General features: G+C 42.2%; 1 protein-coding gene across 2 annotated transcripts in view; it reads right to left on the bottom strand.

Annotated features, from left to right (window-relative positions):
• Nucleotides 1–16,320, bottom strand: part of KIF1B (kinesin family member 1B) — a 138,546-nt gene that overhangs the window by 7,690 nt on the left and 114,536 nt on the right. For both annotated transcript variants that reach the window (XM_079777209.1, XM_079777211.1), the window contains 9 exons: nucleotides 15,685–15,751; nucleotides 13,899–13,983; nucleotides 12,631–12,736; nucleotides 7,137–7,251; nucleotides 6,116–6,249; nucleotides 5,301–5,362; nucleotides 3,639–3,784; nucleotides 3,215–3,454; nucleotides 1,134–1,205 (listed from right to left, as the gene is read on the bottom strand). In XM_079777209.1, the coding sequence (XP_079633335.1) occupies nucleotides 1,134–1,205; nucleotides 3,215–3,454; nucleotides 3,639–3,784; nucleotides 5,301–5,362; nucleotides 6,116–6,249; nucleotides 7,137–7,251; nucleotides 12,631–12,736; nucleotides 13,899–13,983; nucleotides 15,685–15,751 (1,027 nt within the window). The remainder of the gene's footprint in view (nucleotides 1–1,133; nucleotides 1,206–3,214; nucleotides 3,455–3,638; nucleotides 3,785–5,300; nucleotides 5,363–6,115; nucleotides 6,250–7,136; nucleotides 7,252–12,630; nucleotides 12,737–13,898; nucleotides 13,984–15,684; nucleotides 15,752–16,320) is intronic.

Raw genomic sequence — 16,320 nt, forward strand, 5'->3', positions numbered from 1 at the left:
TAAGCCAGTCAACATACACATCAGGCTCTGGCTGGGTGGCTCAGGTGGTTGGAGCGTCACACATACACCAAAGGGTGAGGGTTCAATTCCCAGTCAGGGAACATACCTAGGTTTCACGTTCCATCCTAGGTCAGGGCATGTATGGGAAGCGAACAATCAATTTTTTTGTTTTTCTCTTTCTCTCTCCCTTCCTCTCTCTCCCAAATTAGTAAGAACATATTCTCGGGTAAGGATTAAAAGAAATGTCAGGACTACCACAGATGGTTTTAAAATATCATCAAAATACTTTAAGACCAAAAAAAAAAAAAAAAAAAAAAAGAAATGTCAGGGAGTGATAAGTGCTATAGCAAAAAGTGAATCAGGGAGAGAGAAGTTCCAGGGAGCTGCTGGCTTTACAATGCGCGGTTTACAATATTTAAACTAAAAAAGAAGCATCAGTGAGCCAATCTTAGAAACATCTGGAAGAAGACTATTCTGGGCAAAGGAATGGCAAGGGTGCAAAGACCCCACTCGGCAGGAATAAGCCAAAAAGGTCATGACTAGAACCGAGCGAATGACCCCGAAGTTCTTTAAAGTGTTCACCTCACTCTGTGTGGAAGGCAACAAAATCTCATGCCACCAAGAACCTCAGGACTTCTTTTTTTAAAAATATTTTTTAAAAAATATATTTTATTGATTTTTTACAAAGAAGGGAGAGGGACAGAGAGTTAGATACAGCGATGAGAGAGAAATATCGATCAGCTGCCTCCTGCACACCCCCTACTGGGGATGTGCCCGCAACCAAGGTACATGCCCTTGACTGGAATCGAACCCAGGACCCTTCAGTCCGCAGGCCGATGCTCTAGCCACTGAGCAAAACCGGTTAGGGCAAACCTCAGGACTTCTGTGACAAACACATGACAAACCACCCCCTACAGAATATTCTCCAAGGGATTCAGGGGAAAGCCAAAATAGTTCCCATCTGATAATCTCTTGAAGAGACACGGCGACATACTTTCACCTTCAGAAGTCGGTATTGTGAAAAAATCAGATACAAGAGCAGATATGTCATGCATCCTCAAATACCATGCTATGCCCACGTCAAGCCACCTAAAAGCAGCGTGCTCCGGGGTCAGGAAATGTGAGTGGCTCACCTTACAGTCACTGATGCTGCCGTGCACCTGGCTGAATTCTCGGTTGAAAGTGTGGGTGAGAAGTTGCAGACACTAGGAAAAAGAAAGGGAGCATTAAGTTTCTTTATTTAAAAAAAAATAATTCTTTATTGTTGAAAGTATTTATGTCCCCCCTTTTCCCTCATTGACTCCCTCCGGCCCGCCCCCGCCCCCTCCACCCCAGGCCTTCAGCACCCTATTGTCTGTGTCCATGGGTAATGCATATGTGCATACAAGGTCTTTGGCTAATTACCTCCCACCCACCTACACTCTCCCATCTTCCCTCTGAGATTCCGCACTCTGTTCCATACTTTGATGTCTCTGGATCCACTCTGTTCATCACTTTATTTTGTTACTTAGATTCCACATGAGTGCGATCATGTGATACTTGTCTTTCTGACTGACTTACTTTACTTAGCATGATACTCTCCAGGTCCCTCCATGCTGTCTCAAAGGGTAAGAGATTCTGCCTTTTTACTGCTACATAATATTCCATGGTATATATGTACCACAGCTTTTTATATCCACTCATTTACTGATGGGCATTTGAGCTGTTTCTAGATCTTAGCTATTGTAAATTGTGCTTCTATGAACATAGGGGTGGCAGCGTAAATTTCAATGGTTAAACAAAGCCCTGGACACAAGGCAGGAAGGGAAAATCACATGCTTAAGACCCACAGTGGAGCTCAGATGCTGCCTAAGAGCTCTAGAAATTAACTAAGCAAATAGCAAGGAGCCTGTATATGCCTAATAAAAAAGATAAAATGAGTGGATAAAAAAGCCATTCTCAAATCTATAAAAGTGAATACTGCAACTTCATAGTTTAGAAGTGCTTAAGAATGCAATAGCATCCCTTTCATTCTTTTTTTTAAAAAAATTATATTTTATTGATTTTTTACAGAGAGGAAGGGAGAGGGATAGAGAGCTAGAAACATCGATCAGCTGCCTCCTGCACACCCCCTACTGGGGATGTGCCCGCAACCAAGGTACATGCCCTTGACCGGAATCGAACCCGGGACCCTTCAGTCCGCAGGCTGACGCTCTACCTACTGAGCCAAACCGGTTTCGGCGCATCCCTTTCATTCTTAATTTGCTTTATCATTTCTCATTTGGATTACTGCAATGGTTTTTTCTGCCTCTAGTCTCTCTCTTCATCACAAATCCATCCTCTTTATTGCTATCAAAGAAGTCTTTCTAAAACAAATACATGTTTAAAATATTGCCACGTCACTCCCAAGACATGCTAAACCAAGGGTGGGGAACGTATAGCCCGCAGGCCATAGAAGACCCTCGAAATCATTTGATCTGGCCCTGCCAAGGCTTTAGGGGTGATTTAAATGTTTGACCAAATATAGCAAGGCTAAATTTTTTTTAACATATATTTTTTATTGATTTCAGAGAGAAAGGGAGAGGCAGAGAGAGATAGAAACATTAATGATGAGAATCACTGATTGGCTGCCTCCTGCACAATTCCCACCAGGGACCAAGCCCGTAACCCGGGCATGTGCCCTTGACCGGAATCAAACCCAGGACCCTTCAGTCCATAGGCTGACGCACTATCCACTGACCCAAATAGGCTAGGGCGAAAGGCTAATTTTTAAGTTGATAATTTTGCATGGACTAAAAATGATGCTATAAATATCCAAATGCTCTTGGCAGAAAAAAGGTTCCCCATCCTGCTCTAAACTCCCTAGCATGGTATGCACGATGCTCTGGCCCATCTCCCTAACTCCATCTCGTGCCCTCCACAGGATTCCCTCACACTGATCATGCAGGACGGCTGGCTCCCTCCCTTGCACCCTCCTGAGCCAGTTCACGATGCTCTCCTGCGGAGGCCTCGCCTCTGGCTCCCACAGCACCTAGACATACGCCTCTATTACATGCTTGTCACCATTTGCATGTAAGCTAATTAAGGGTAGAACTGAGTCGGATTTGTTTCTATATTCACAGTGTTGGTGCAGGCCTTGAAACAGAGGCCCTCAAAGAAGGAAGAAGATGGAACGGAAACTGACTGATCAGTTCAGTCTCACAGCAAATGCCCAGCCGAGGGAAGGGAGTCACACCTTGGTGGCCAGCTCCTTCTCGCGGTCCACCAGGCTTTCAATGTCCGTGGAGTCGTAGCCACTGCTCTCGCTGGGCGTGATGGCACTTTCAAAGGTGGTGGTTGAGATCTGAGAGGAGATGCTGGTGGAGGTGCTGAGGGTGCCGCTGCTCAGGCTGGGGGACAACGAGTCGCTCAGGGATTTGGGGGTGCTGTCACCAAGTCTCTCACGCAGAAGCAGGAAGTGGCGGGTTTTCTCCACCTAAGAAGAGCAACACTGTTGCCTCAGCAAACACAAAGCTCATTACAGTTTTAGTAAGTGCAGTATTATGCCTCATGGTGATGGAAACCTGGAAAGCCAGGATCACACCGAGGTGGTGACCGAGAGTCTCCGGCCCAAGCTTTCATCTGAGCACCTTCTCCTCCCTCCTGCCCCCACCCCGTACCTCATGGATGAGCTCCAGCTTCTCCAGCTCCCACTGGTGCTCCAGGATGAGGCTGTCCCCACGGGGCCGCCAGCCAGCTAAGTTCTCTTCTCCCCGCACATAGGCCACTGACGTATCCAAGACTTTTCTCCTCCTCCTCTGCATGCCTGAGACAAGAGGAAATAACTCTTTTTGAGAAAAATCCGATTCCAATGTTACCTCAAAATGAATAATTCATATACATGATGAACTAAGAAAGACTTGGTCTCTAGATACATGGGATTTTGTTAATAATAATTCAATCCCTTTGAATTCAAAGAACTCTCTAAATTTCTTTTAAAAGTGAGATTTATATTATTTGATAATTATGAAGACTGCAATGCAACTTGAGAAAAAGGTATTATGTTAAGTGAAAATATAGAGGTGATTACATAGTCTGTACACGATGGTCCCCAATATATAAAAATACACCTGCCCATACACACACCCACATTCAGTAGTTCAGGTAGAATGGCAGATGACAGATGGCTTTACCCCATCATCTCCCATTAATTTTGTAAAATGTTAAACTGTTTTTACATATAAAAGACATAAATTCATGTTAATTAAATAATCCTCAAGGAACTCTCTGGACACTATAATTAGCTGCTATTGGGACTTAGAATCATATTCAAAGTCTTCTTTTTTTAAATCTAAATCTTACCTGTGAGCCCTGACCTCTTTCCACATCTTCTCTAAAATGATTCAAACTCATATTAACCAAATGTTTTTAAAAAAAATCCTGACTTTTATGCCCGGGTTGCAGGCTTGATCCCCAGTAAGGGGGTAATGCAGGAGGCAGCCAATAGATGTTTTGCTCTCATACAGATGTTTCTCTCTCTCTCTAAAAATCAGTAAAAATATTTTTAAAAGATTGCCTAATATTAAAAACAAAAACCTTTTGTCCATGTTCCAGTTTACAAACATAAAAATCCAAAGTGCTGCTTAAGACCACCGAGCTGAAGGAACAGAGCCCAAAGAGACATCAAAAAGGACACAAACAAGTTCAACTAGATTTGTCTTCTCGAGCACAGGAAGTTCAAATTCTAGTTTGACAGCACCTGGGAAGTGATACTACTAAGTTAACCTTGGGGCTAAGCTGGATAGCAAAAGGGTAATGAAGTTTTCCATACCAAATTCATTCTAATACACTTGACTATTTTATTATTATTATTTTAAAAAAAATATTTTATTGATTTTTTTACAGAGAGGAAGGGAAAGGGATAGAGAGTTAGAAACATCGATGAGAGAGAAACATCGATCAGCTGCCTCCTGCACACCCCCTACTGGGGATGTGCCCGCAACCAAGGTACATGCCCTTGACCAGAATTGAACCTGGGACCCTTCAGTCCGCAGGCCAACGCTCTATCCACTGAGCCAAACCGGTTAGGGCCACTTGACTATTTTATAATATTCCATAGCCCAGGAACATTTTGTTCGGTAAAGTTTTTATAATTGTATTGCACGTCACAAACCAAAGTGTTGTAACTCAGAAAAATATAGCACCAAAAACCTGGCTTGTAAAATATGCTTGGTTTCTAATAAAGTTTATATCTCTCCTATATGGGTAAGGTAGATTTTTGACATGATACACTCCAAACAGATGCAAAGACAACTATCACCTCCCCATCCATTAGCTCTTACCTGGACTACCTGTGTCTGCCATTTTGCATAAACTGAGTTCATAAATTCCAGTGACTCGATTGCTATTTAAATTAAAACAAACAATTACTTAATATCTTATATCACAGAAACAGGAAAATCTGAATTCTCTCTACCTAAAACACTGTCTCTTCTGTAGGGACTGCAACTCACCCTCAAACATAAGTATCTTATTTCTTTTCCTATTCCGAACTTAATTTTTTCATACAAGGAATCTGTTTTCATCTCAATCTTTTGAACATTTTTATTGTAATAGGATGAATAAAGTTGAATGATAAAGTTTACAATACAAATATAAAAATTAAAAAATGTGTCTTTTCTTACTGCAAGAGAGAAAAGTTGGGGGAAGTCTGACTAGAAAATGATAACCATCAAATTCTGGGGAGTGTGACTAGGGAGAGGTACTGAACCTTTTATTATATCAGTAATACTTACATCTTATGCTGGGTGGTGATGCATAAGATATATTTTTGTATATCTTAAATATGAATAAATCTTTAAAAGAAGAAAAATTCCAATGGTACTCTGTTAGAATAATGATGACACTAAAAAAAATTTAGTCCCTGCAAACTGTTTTGAAAGTATTCAAATGTAATATTCCTTCCTTCCCTCAGTAACTCATCCAGTCATTAGTATTTTATTAAATGCCAACATTCAAGTCACTGCATCCCAGGTGTCGGCCATAATGGCTTACAGGATGTGAACTACCCTGAAACAGCAAGCCAGAGCTGCCTGGGGCTCTGCTGATTCTTCACTGGGCAAACCAACTGGAAGCTAAACTTGTCTCAAAAACTTACGAGTCTGGTGACTTCGAGTAGCCGCTGCCAAAGAGGCTGCGCAGAGAGCGTGGGGGCGAGATCTTGGCGTCCCGAGAATAGAAGACCATGCACACGTCCTTGGTGATGACAGCTGGCTGGATGCAATGATCCAGCTGAAAGCAGACAGGAGGGGCTCCATTAGATACAGACAGAGCATCTTCGACAGAGTCTGTGCCACCACATTTAGAATGCTGGTCCCGGATGTGGGGCTGGAGGATTCAGCTCTACCAACTATTTCAACAGCAACACGGCCGATAAGATGTGGTGGTGTTCCTTGCAGATGCATTTATTTTCAAAGTTTTATTCTGTAATAATGGCTAACATGTGTTGTTCTAAACACTTTTATATAGCATCTTAACAACTTTCGGAGGTAAATGCTACTGTTCCAGCTTAAGAAAGGAGGAAATCAAGGTACAGAGAGGTGAAGTCACTTGACCAGAGACATGCAGGCAGCAAGTGGCAGCACAGGGATTTGAACTCAGACAGGCTGCTTCCAGAGTCTGTGCTGTTAGCCACCACTAGGCTCTGTCCATGACGATAAAAGCAGGAGGCGAAGTTTTCTTAGAATCATACATTCTTTGAAGAATGATGATTAGGGTACTAATGCTGAAGCTATAAGAAAAGTCATGTGACTTTTTGATTAAATAGAGATTAGGAACAGAAACTAATATAATCAGAACAGTTAGTAAAGTATAATAAAATAACTAACTTGCCCTGGCCGGTGTAACTGTCAGAGCAGCGTCCTGTAAGGTGGGTTCGATTCCCGGTCAGGACAAGTTTGGGAGGCAACCGATTGCTCTTGCTCTCGCTCTCTCTCTCTCTCTCTCTCGATTTCTCTCAAATTAATTTTTTAAAAAGCTTATCTTTAAAAAAAATAATTAACTTCAGATATGGAGGGAGAAAGGACCTCAGTGGAATCTTTCCTCCCCGTTTCCTGCTCTAGCCCGTCCACTGTTCGGGGCTGCCTGTTCATAGCAACTCAAGATTCGGGTCTCCTCACCTCTAGGTAGGCCGACAAGGTCATGTAGATCTTTTCCCCGTAGGGTGTCACTCGGTTGAGAAGGAGGGAGTTATGGAGGGAGCTGTCCCATACGGCCTCAAAACGGTAGAAGGTCCTAAGGTCAGAAAGGCAAGACAAAGTCATCCGACAGAAGCTGAAGTCACCTCAGCCCAGGCACTGTCCCTGTCAGTGTATCACAGAACCCATGCCAAGCAGCTCTCAGTGTGCTGAGATCTAACAGCAGAGTGGGACCTTCACTCCGGGAGGAAAGGGCAGGACTCCTCCTTTTGTCCCCGCCCACCAAGGGGCAGCTAGCTATGCTATTTTTTATTTTTTATTTTGATGAGCCTGCTTCTCCTCTGCCTAAAACAGAAACAGTGAGATCAACCAAAGGGATTAAGATGAAAGGGTGAGTGAGTATGGACAGAAAGTAAAAGAAGAAAGAAAGACTAAGTATGATCCTCTGTTAATCGAGAGCAGGAAGCAAATACTCGGGAATTTGTGGGCTGCAGTCTTCATATCACAACCCACTGCTGCTGGCCTCAAAGATGTCACAAACATATCTGGGAGAATCACTGGAGGAAACAGTATAGAAAGCTTGCTTCAAATAAAAGAACAAGAGGTTCTTCTTAGCTGATGTGTCAGTAAAATGATTTTTAACACCTGAGGTAGCCAACTACTGTGTCATTTAAAAAAACCCAACTCACTTGAAAGTCAATCTTACATTTAATAACTAGAAGTTTGATTTAATGACTTTTTAAAAAAATTAAATTTATTGGAGTGACATTGGTCAGCATGAACAATAGGTTTCAGTTACAAGATTTGTATATTGCACCATGTGGGAGGAGTAGGGGGTTCTAATATATGGTGACAGGAGAAGATTTAACTCTGGGTGGGTGCCATGATTTTTTAAAAGTTGTTCCTACAGGTAAAACACCATAGACCCTAACTGACATTAACCCTCCAGTCCAGCATGTCTCCTCTGAAGCACTGGACTGAGGAATGTAGTTACATATCAGCTCCCAACGCTACGGCAGTCTCCCTTCTCAGACCCCATAACGAGTGTCCGGGAAGACACCTGTCTACCCAGCAGAGTGGATTTCCCATTGCCATTAGCTCTCTGTACGTGCAATACACCTCACCCGATTCAACGAAAGTTTTTATTTATTTTTAAAATTATATGTTTATTGATTTCAGAGAGGAAGGGAGAGGAAGAGAGATAGAAACATCAATGATGAGAATCATTGTTCAGCCGCCTCCTGCATGATCCCCACTGGGGATTGAGCCCACAACCCAGGCATATGCCCTTGACCAGAATCGAACCCAGGACCCTTCAGTCTGAAGGCTGACGCTCTATCCACTAAGCCAAAACAGCCAGGGCTCAATGAAAGTTTTTAGACACTTTGTTCCCTGCCCAATACATTCCTCCTTCCTCCTTCCCCAATGGTGAATTCACTGTTGCTAGTATTCTTATCTCTAAGTATGTTCCCATGCTTCTTCCTTTAGAAACGACCACAGAGAAAACAAATACACTTCTGATAGCACTCCTTAACCACCCCATCCTCCAAGTGCCTGTCATTTCCATTTGTAGCTCCTTCTAGATCCAAGCCTCTTATTTCCATTTGTAGCTTCTTCTAGATCCAAGTCTTCTTTTCTTTTTTGATGGTTTTATTTATTTTATTTTCTTTATTGATTAAGGTATTATGTATGTGCCTTTATCCCTCCATTGCCCCCACCCACACCCCCACTCATGCCCTTACCCCCTGGTGTCTGTGTCCATTGGTTAGGCTTATATGCATGCATACAAGTCCTTTGGTTGATCTCTCTCCCTTAACTCCACCCTCCCCTACCTTCCCTCTGATTTTTGACGGCCTGATCAATGCTTCTTTGTCTTTGGATCCTGTGTTTGTTCATCAGTTTATGTTGTTCATTATATTCCACAAATGAGATCATGTGATATTTATTTTTCTCTGACTGGCTTATTTTGCTTAGCATAATGCTCTCCATGCTGTTGCAAATGGTAAGAATTCCTTCTTTTTCACAGCAGCATAGTATTCCATTATGTAGATGTACCACAGTTTTTTAATCCACTCATCTGCTGATGGGCACTTAGGTTGTTTCCAAATCTTAGCTATGGTAAATTGTGCTGCTATGAACATAGGGGTGCATATATCCTTTCTGAATGGTGTTTCTAGTTTCTTGGGATATAGAAGTATTCCTTATTCTCTCACATGCTAGTTAGTAGGATTGAGAAAAGTCTCTATAAGTCCACCAAAGGAATGTAGACACAATTAACAAGACAAAGACGGAGATAACAAGGAAGAGACCAAAATAGGATGGAAGCCTGTGCCAATATTTAGGTTTCATGACTCTTTTTCAACAAAGGCAAAAGATTTCAATTTGTGTAAGAAAACTTGTTCACATTTCTGTTTTTAGGTTGTTTTCATTTAACCTAAGGAGAACATTTCACTGGTAGAAACTTGGCTAACATAAAGGAATTTTTGACTCCACCTAAATCTTCAGGTATCGGGGAGGGTGGTTTTGCTTGGTGTGTGGGAGTTACTGCAGCACATTCTTTTGGCAGTTCTTGAGAGGTGGTGGTAAGAAATACAACCAAACACTAGTGATGTCAACTGAATCAAGCTAGTAAGAGAATTCAGAGTTAGAAACAGGACTGAATCTTGAGACATGTTTTCCTGTATGGCTCCTACAGTGGTTAGGAAATGATCTCAAGTGGATTTCCAGAAATGTCTGAATAATGGGCCCGTGTGTGTGTGTGTATGTGTGTGTGTGTGTGTGTGTGTGTGTGTGTGTGTGTGTGTGTCTTTTTAAAAAAAACATTAAAACGTTTTAGGCTATACTGTCATGTATCACTTTTCTCTTCTCTAAATCAGATAGAGAGAGAGATAGGAAAAATTTCCTTCACTATTGAATCAGAATTTTTTCTATTCCAAAAGAGAAAACAAACAGATGAGATAAGCAGCCCTGACAGGAGAAAGAGAAAAGTTTAAAAATAAACAAAGTATTTCTCACAGATTCAGCTACCCAAATAGCTAAATGGGCCTCTACCACCACACAGGACAAAAACAAAGAAAAAAGTGAACTATTATGCAAAGCTACACACAGAGCAGCAAACCTTTCAAGCTTCTGACAGAGAGAAGACAAAGAAGAAAAACACAAAGCCTGAGGTTCTCTACGAAGTGAGGGGAGTAACATCCTATTTTGCAATGTAGGAGGGGAACGTCGTGGGCATAAGAATAAAACGGACAGGTTTAGTAAATGGAATAGAAAATAATGAAAGACTCTACACAGCATTTAGGAAGCCATATGTGGACGTGTACACACATCAGAAAGCCCTGCACACAACAGGCAGCACAGTCTTTCTCTATTCCAGGTTTTCTTAGGTTTGGGAGGGGAAAACACAAAATTAAAACAGCAGTCAAAGCAACAGAAGACATCAAGCATCCTGATAAACTAGAATCTCTATGTGCAAAAAAGCAAACAGAAAATACCTAGGAATATCCTTATCAAGAAAGAGCCTGAAAAAACATAGGAAAAGCTCTTGTTAGTGCAGCAAAAGAAAAAAAAAGGGAAAGAAAGGAGAGAAAAGCAGAAGAAAAAAAATATATAAAAAAGACAAATTTGCTGTTTAGCAAAGTGAATTCAAGTGGACAATTAACAAAGAACTCCATGGGACACAATTTATAGAGGTGTTATAATGATACTAGAGGCCTGGTGCACGAAATTCGTGCACTCAGGGTGGGTGGTCCATCAGCCCAGCCTACGCCCTCTCACAGTCCGGGAACCCTCAGGGGATGTCCAACCACTGCAGAGGGGGGAAAGGCTCCTGCCACCGCTGCTGTGCATGCCAGCCATAAGCTCGGCTTGTAGCTGAGCGGCGCTCCCCCTGTGGAAGCACACTGACCACTGGGGGGCAGCTCCTGCATTGAGCGTCTGGCCCCTGGTGGTCAGTGCGCATCATAACGACCGGTCATTCCCCTGTTCAGTCGATTTGCATATTAGCCTTTTATTATATAGGATGGGTCCCTCTCCCAGGCATTCAATTACAGAAAATGCTGGACAGAGGAGGGAATGTGGAGACCACCTCCATTAACACCCCTTTTGGAGGTGACTGAGTATTGGAATGGTAGGAAGTTGCTGTGGGAAACAAGTCAATTATGTAACATAAATGTAGGACTTGGAAGGAAAGGAGCCATGGCCTTTGTGAGCCACACTCCAGTACCAATGTATCAGAGAGCCCTCTAACGTGCACACATGATACACCCAAATTGGAGTTCTGTAAGTTCAACTGTAAACATGAAATAGAATAGAAGTTCTCTTAACCAAACTCCATTTAGTAACTTACCACATTGACTTACATTCTCCGTGTCCCTAAAGTATAAAGACTGATGTCCATTTCTCACTGACCATTTGAAACTAGAGATCTCTCTCATATATCCAGACCACCTGCTCCAGAGAGGTGAGCTGCAAGCTTATCAAGTGTTGGTAATATCTGGTCCCAAACCTATTTATGTAGCTGCATTAATGCAATCATCTAATTTAATCAACTGATAGGCAAATCAATGAGACATTAGGACAAAGAGAATTTCTGTTCATTGTAAATCAAAACTAGGTGTAAAAACTCAGTGGACTGTTTTGATAATGGTGAGTTATGTAAAAAAACAGTTGTTAAATTAAGTGTGGGTGAGATCAATGTGAAAGAAAGGGGAAATGATAAAATTTTAATGATAAATGATAAAAAGTTTAAAAGATAAGGCACTTATATTTTCTTCATAGGTTTCTAGTTCTTGCTCCACCAAAGTAAAAGTCACAGATGATGAATTATGGATATGGTTTTGCAAGAAAGACAACCGGACATCCAATAAATGATCCTACAATAAATGAAAAGGCTTTGGCTTTACAGCAAGCGCTGGACAAATCAATGTACATTTATGTAGTTTAAATTAAAACAAAAAAGTTTAAAGTGTGTATCTTTTCATTATTTTTTACTTCAGTCAACTTTTTAAGCTTCTATTTCGAAAGGTAAGCTGCTTCGGAAAAACCAAATCCGTCTCCTACAGCATCTGACTTGCTGCTGGGCCCTGTCTTCTCCACAGCCCCTGCCAGCGACTCTTACAGGCAAAGGGCACAGGCTTGTTTCCTTTTTCTCCTTCCTATGCAGCTACAGCACAAGGACACAATGGGAAAATTAATTCTGACCCAAACTTTTAATCCCGCTTTTTCCTATTGTCTTATTTTCCTTCTCCCTCTTCTCAACATAGCTGTGAGCAAGTTTTCCAGGAACACACAAACACAGAGAAATCCTCTGCTTATTTTGGGGGAGTAGGGTGGGTAGGGGATAAAATAAGGGTTTTGAAGTGAGGAGAGAATTAGTTTCTTCCTCTAAATAGAAGTCACTAATGAATGAAGAATCTAATGGTGTACCACCAATCAGTCCCCCGGGGTGACTCATCACACTCCGTAGGTGCCCCACCTGCTGGAGTTGTGGGAAGACTTCAGGTACTTGGCAGAGATGATATTTAGGGAGAGGATGGCGTCAACCGCAGCTTCATCCACCTCAGCCTTATTCCTAATCCGCCCTAAAAGAAATAAAGACACCAGAGCATGGGTATATTTGAAAAAGAAAGCATCTCTTCTGTTCTATGTAATAATATTCCACACAAGAATTAATTCTGAAAAAGCTTAACAACCACTGTCCCAGGTAAGAGAGTATAATCTTCCTTCCAGGGGTTCTTAATCTCATCCACAGACACCAAAGGGGAGGGTCTATGAATAGAATTCAAAATGTCCATGAACTTCAGGAAAAAAATTACAATTTTATTTTCATGAACCTCTAACTGAAATTTGGCATTTTCTTCTATTATGAAGGGAGGGGACAAACCACAGGAGAATCAGCAGTACTATGAATTCATCCTCAGCAGAGATCACAGATGTTTTCATATCACACTAATGTAAAACATCTAGATATTCATCACTACTTTGAAACAGAAATTCAACCTGCTGCTTATTTAATGTATCAATAAAGAACACATTTGTTTAGTAGTTTAACAACTGTATTTTAATATTATATAGTTCCCCTTGTAATCCCAAGTACTGTCTACATTTAAAAACCTAATTCTGAGGCTTCACTACTGCCAATGGGTTTAAGGCAATAGAAGGCTCAGAACCCCTGCCATACATTCTAAAGTTTATACTATTTAACGAGTTTGTCCCTCTCACTACACCTTAGTTCAATTTCTCTACTCTGCCTATGGGGTGCTGGCCATTTGCATATTACACATATTCCAGACTAACGTACTTAAAATGTTTCCTTGTGTGGAAAACAGAACAAGCCCCTCTAATTGCTCTGGAACCTATTCCAATCCTCTCCCACAAAGCTAACCCAGTCCTCTCGGATCCTTATGTTGTGAGCTCTCTTATCACAATCTGTTCTCATTTTGGCACTTATTTATCAAACTGCTTTGTACATTTATATGTTGTCTCTTCAAGTGAAGGGCAAGCTCACAATGGGCAGAGACTTCTAGCACAGAACCATTCCACGGTACCCGAGTAAAACAATGGTTGAATCACGAATCCCTGATGGTGGAGCTGAGAGAAAGAGTAGCTTCAGGGTCAAGGCCTCTGCATTCTCCGTGGGCCACGAGCTCTAGTCCAGCCTCCCACATAGTCCCTGTGCGCCCCCAGGAACAACGTGATCTCCACAAAGCCTGGCTCCGTCCTCAGCCAATGGAATGTACTCACCTACCACCAGCTCACGAACATCTTTCCAATGGAGCTCGCTTCCCTTCTCATGGACGATGGTCATTGTGATCCTTCGTTGGATGCCCTAGGGAATGGAGCAGGGCTGTGATTTAGCTGGGACAAACTATTATTTCCTCCTGTTTCTGGAATGTTTGGTGTGGCAGAGGGCAGGAAGGAGAGGTATGGAGAAAGAATGGAAATGCTATCCACACTGTTATTCTAAACAATGGGACATAGGTCAGGGACCCAGGAAGAGCCAGGTTCTGATATGGCTTTAAGAATAGATGCTTAGACCTAGTCAGTTTGGCTCAGTGGTTTGACAACCACTGTCTCTCTCTTCTTAAAAAATATATTTGTATTGATTTCAGAGAGAAAGAGAAACATCAACGATGAGAGAGAATCATTGATCAATTGCCCTTGCATGCTCCCTGTTGGGGATTGAGACCGCAACCTAGGCATGTGCCTTGACCGGAATCAAACCTGGGACCTTTTAGTTCACAGGCTGACGCTCTATCCACCGAGCCAAACCAGCTAGGGACGTGGTCGGCAAACTGCGGCTTGCGAGCCACATGCGGCTCTTTGGCCCCTTGAGTGTGGCTCTTCCACAAAATACCACGGCCTGGGCGAGTCTATTTTGAAGAAGTGGCGTTAGAAGAAGTTTAAGTTTAAAAAATGTGGCTCTCAAAAGAAATTTCAATCGTTGTACTGTTGATATTTGGCTCTGTTGACTAATTAGTTTGCCAACCACTGAGCTAGGGCAATGATTCTCTCTCATCACTGATGTTTCTATCTCTCTTACCCTCTCCCTTTCTCTCTGAAATCAATAAAAATAAATATACATATTAAAAAAAAGAATGGATGCTTAGAATGTATGTCCCAAAGTATGAGATTCCCAGCTCCTCTACCCACAGGGGTCAACCTACATTTCACGGCTAGATTTTCTGTTCACTGTAACTTTTATCCTCTATCTCCATTAAGAACTTTTGGCTGTGGAAGCAGTTTCCAAACATCACGAAATAAAGATTGTATAAAATGACATTGAAGCTGCATGAATTATAGTAATTGAATGAAGCAAAATATTTTACCAAAATAGCTCTTCTGGTCCGCCTTATCGGGGCCAATCGAGTTGGATCAGCCGGGGGAGGGGATACGGGAGGTTAGCTGGCTGGCCAGCCCTGATCAAAGTGGGGGAGGCCGATTGGGGCCGGGGCTGGCCGGGGGAGGGGCCACAGGAAGTTGGTGGGCCTGCCCCGCCCCCTGGTTGAACTCCCCGGTAGAACTCCAGGTCAAGGGGACAATTTGCATATTAACCTTTTATTATATAGGATTATTTTTTTAAAATATATTTTTATTTTTATTGATTTCAGAGAGGAAGGGAGAGGGAGAGAGAGATAGCAACATTAGTGATGAGAGAGAATCACTGATTGGCTGCCTCCTGCACGCCCCCTACTGGGGATGGAGCCCGCAACCCAGGCATGTGTCCTTGACCGGAATCGAACCCAGGACCTTTCAGTCCGAAGGCCGACACTCTATCCACTGAGTCAAACTGGCTAGGGCTGTATAATATATTTATATGTAAAAGCAAGAGTATATATAAGCCAAAGTCTGAGGAAGAAATTAAAAACAAGCATATAAAAAAGGAAAATAAAAAAGAACAGGACAATGTCCCGCCACCTCCACATCCCTTAGAAAAGGAGAGGAAAAGCAGAAAATCAGAGTCATGGTTCTTATCTAAACTTCTGTGTGTGTGTTTCCTCCTAGGTCTCTTTTGCTCCCTCATTAGTACCTGGTGAAGCAAGAATGTCCCCTGGCAGGGCAAGCCTGCTGTATGGTCCACCACAGCTGGGATATACCTGTAACAACAGAAATGCATGGCAAAGAGTGAGACAGACGCTCAAGCTGACTAGTGCTACTTCACCGCAGTCTTCCCTGGCTGCTGTCCCCCACTGGTCTTTGCTTTTCTAAACTCCGATCCATGTTTTTTTCACCATTCAGGCATTTAATCGCACGGTCATTCACATCCAATAATGTTTCCACATGTCTATGTCTCTTCATCCTTACTAGACTTAAGTGCTCACAGGACAGTAATGTCTTTTGGCTCTACCCCAGCCCCTTGCATAACAGATATTCCATAAATAATGCATACTACAATAGGGAGTACAAGGAGAGAGGAGATCATTTCAGAGTCTACATCATGTTACAAGAATCAGAAAGAAATTAACTCAGTAGAAAGCATTACTGTAACTACCTCTCCCTCATAATGCAAGTCATAATCACATGATGGATCTGTCTATGGGAAGTCACATTCCTTAAAGTGATGTCTCTACTGACAACTGCACACAGGATCGACAGCTGCAGACCTCACAAATAGTGGGAACTCAGTAACTGTTTCATGGAGATGAGCATGATGGTGGTGGTACTT

Source organism: Cnephaeus nilssonii (assembly GCF_951640355.1).
Source record: "Cnephaeus nilssonii genome assembly, chromosome: 7".
NCBI lineage: Eukaryota > Metazoa > Chordata > Mammalia > Chiroptera > Vespertilionidae > Cnephaeus > Cnephaeus nilssonii.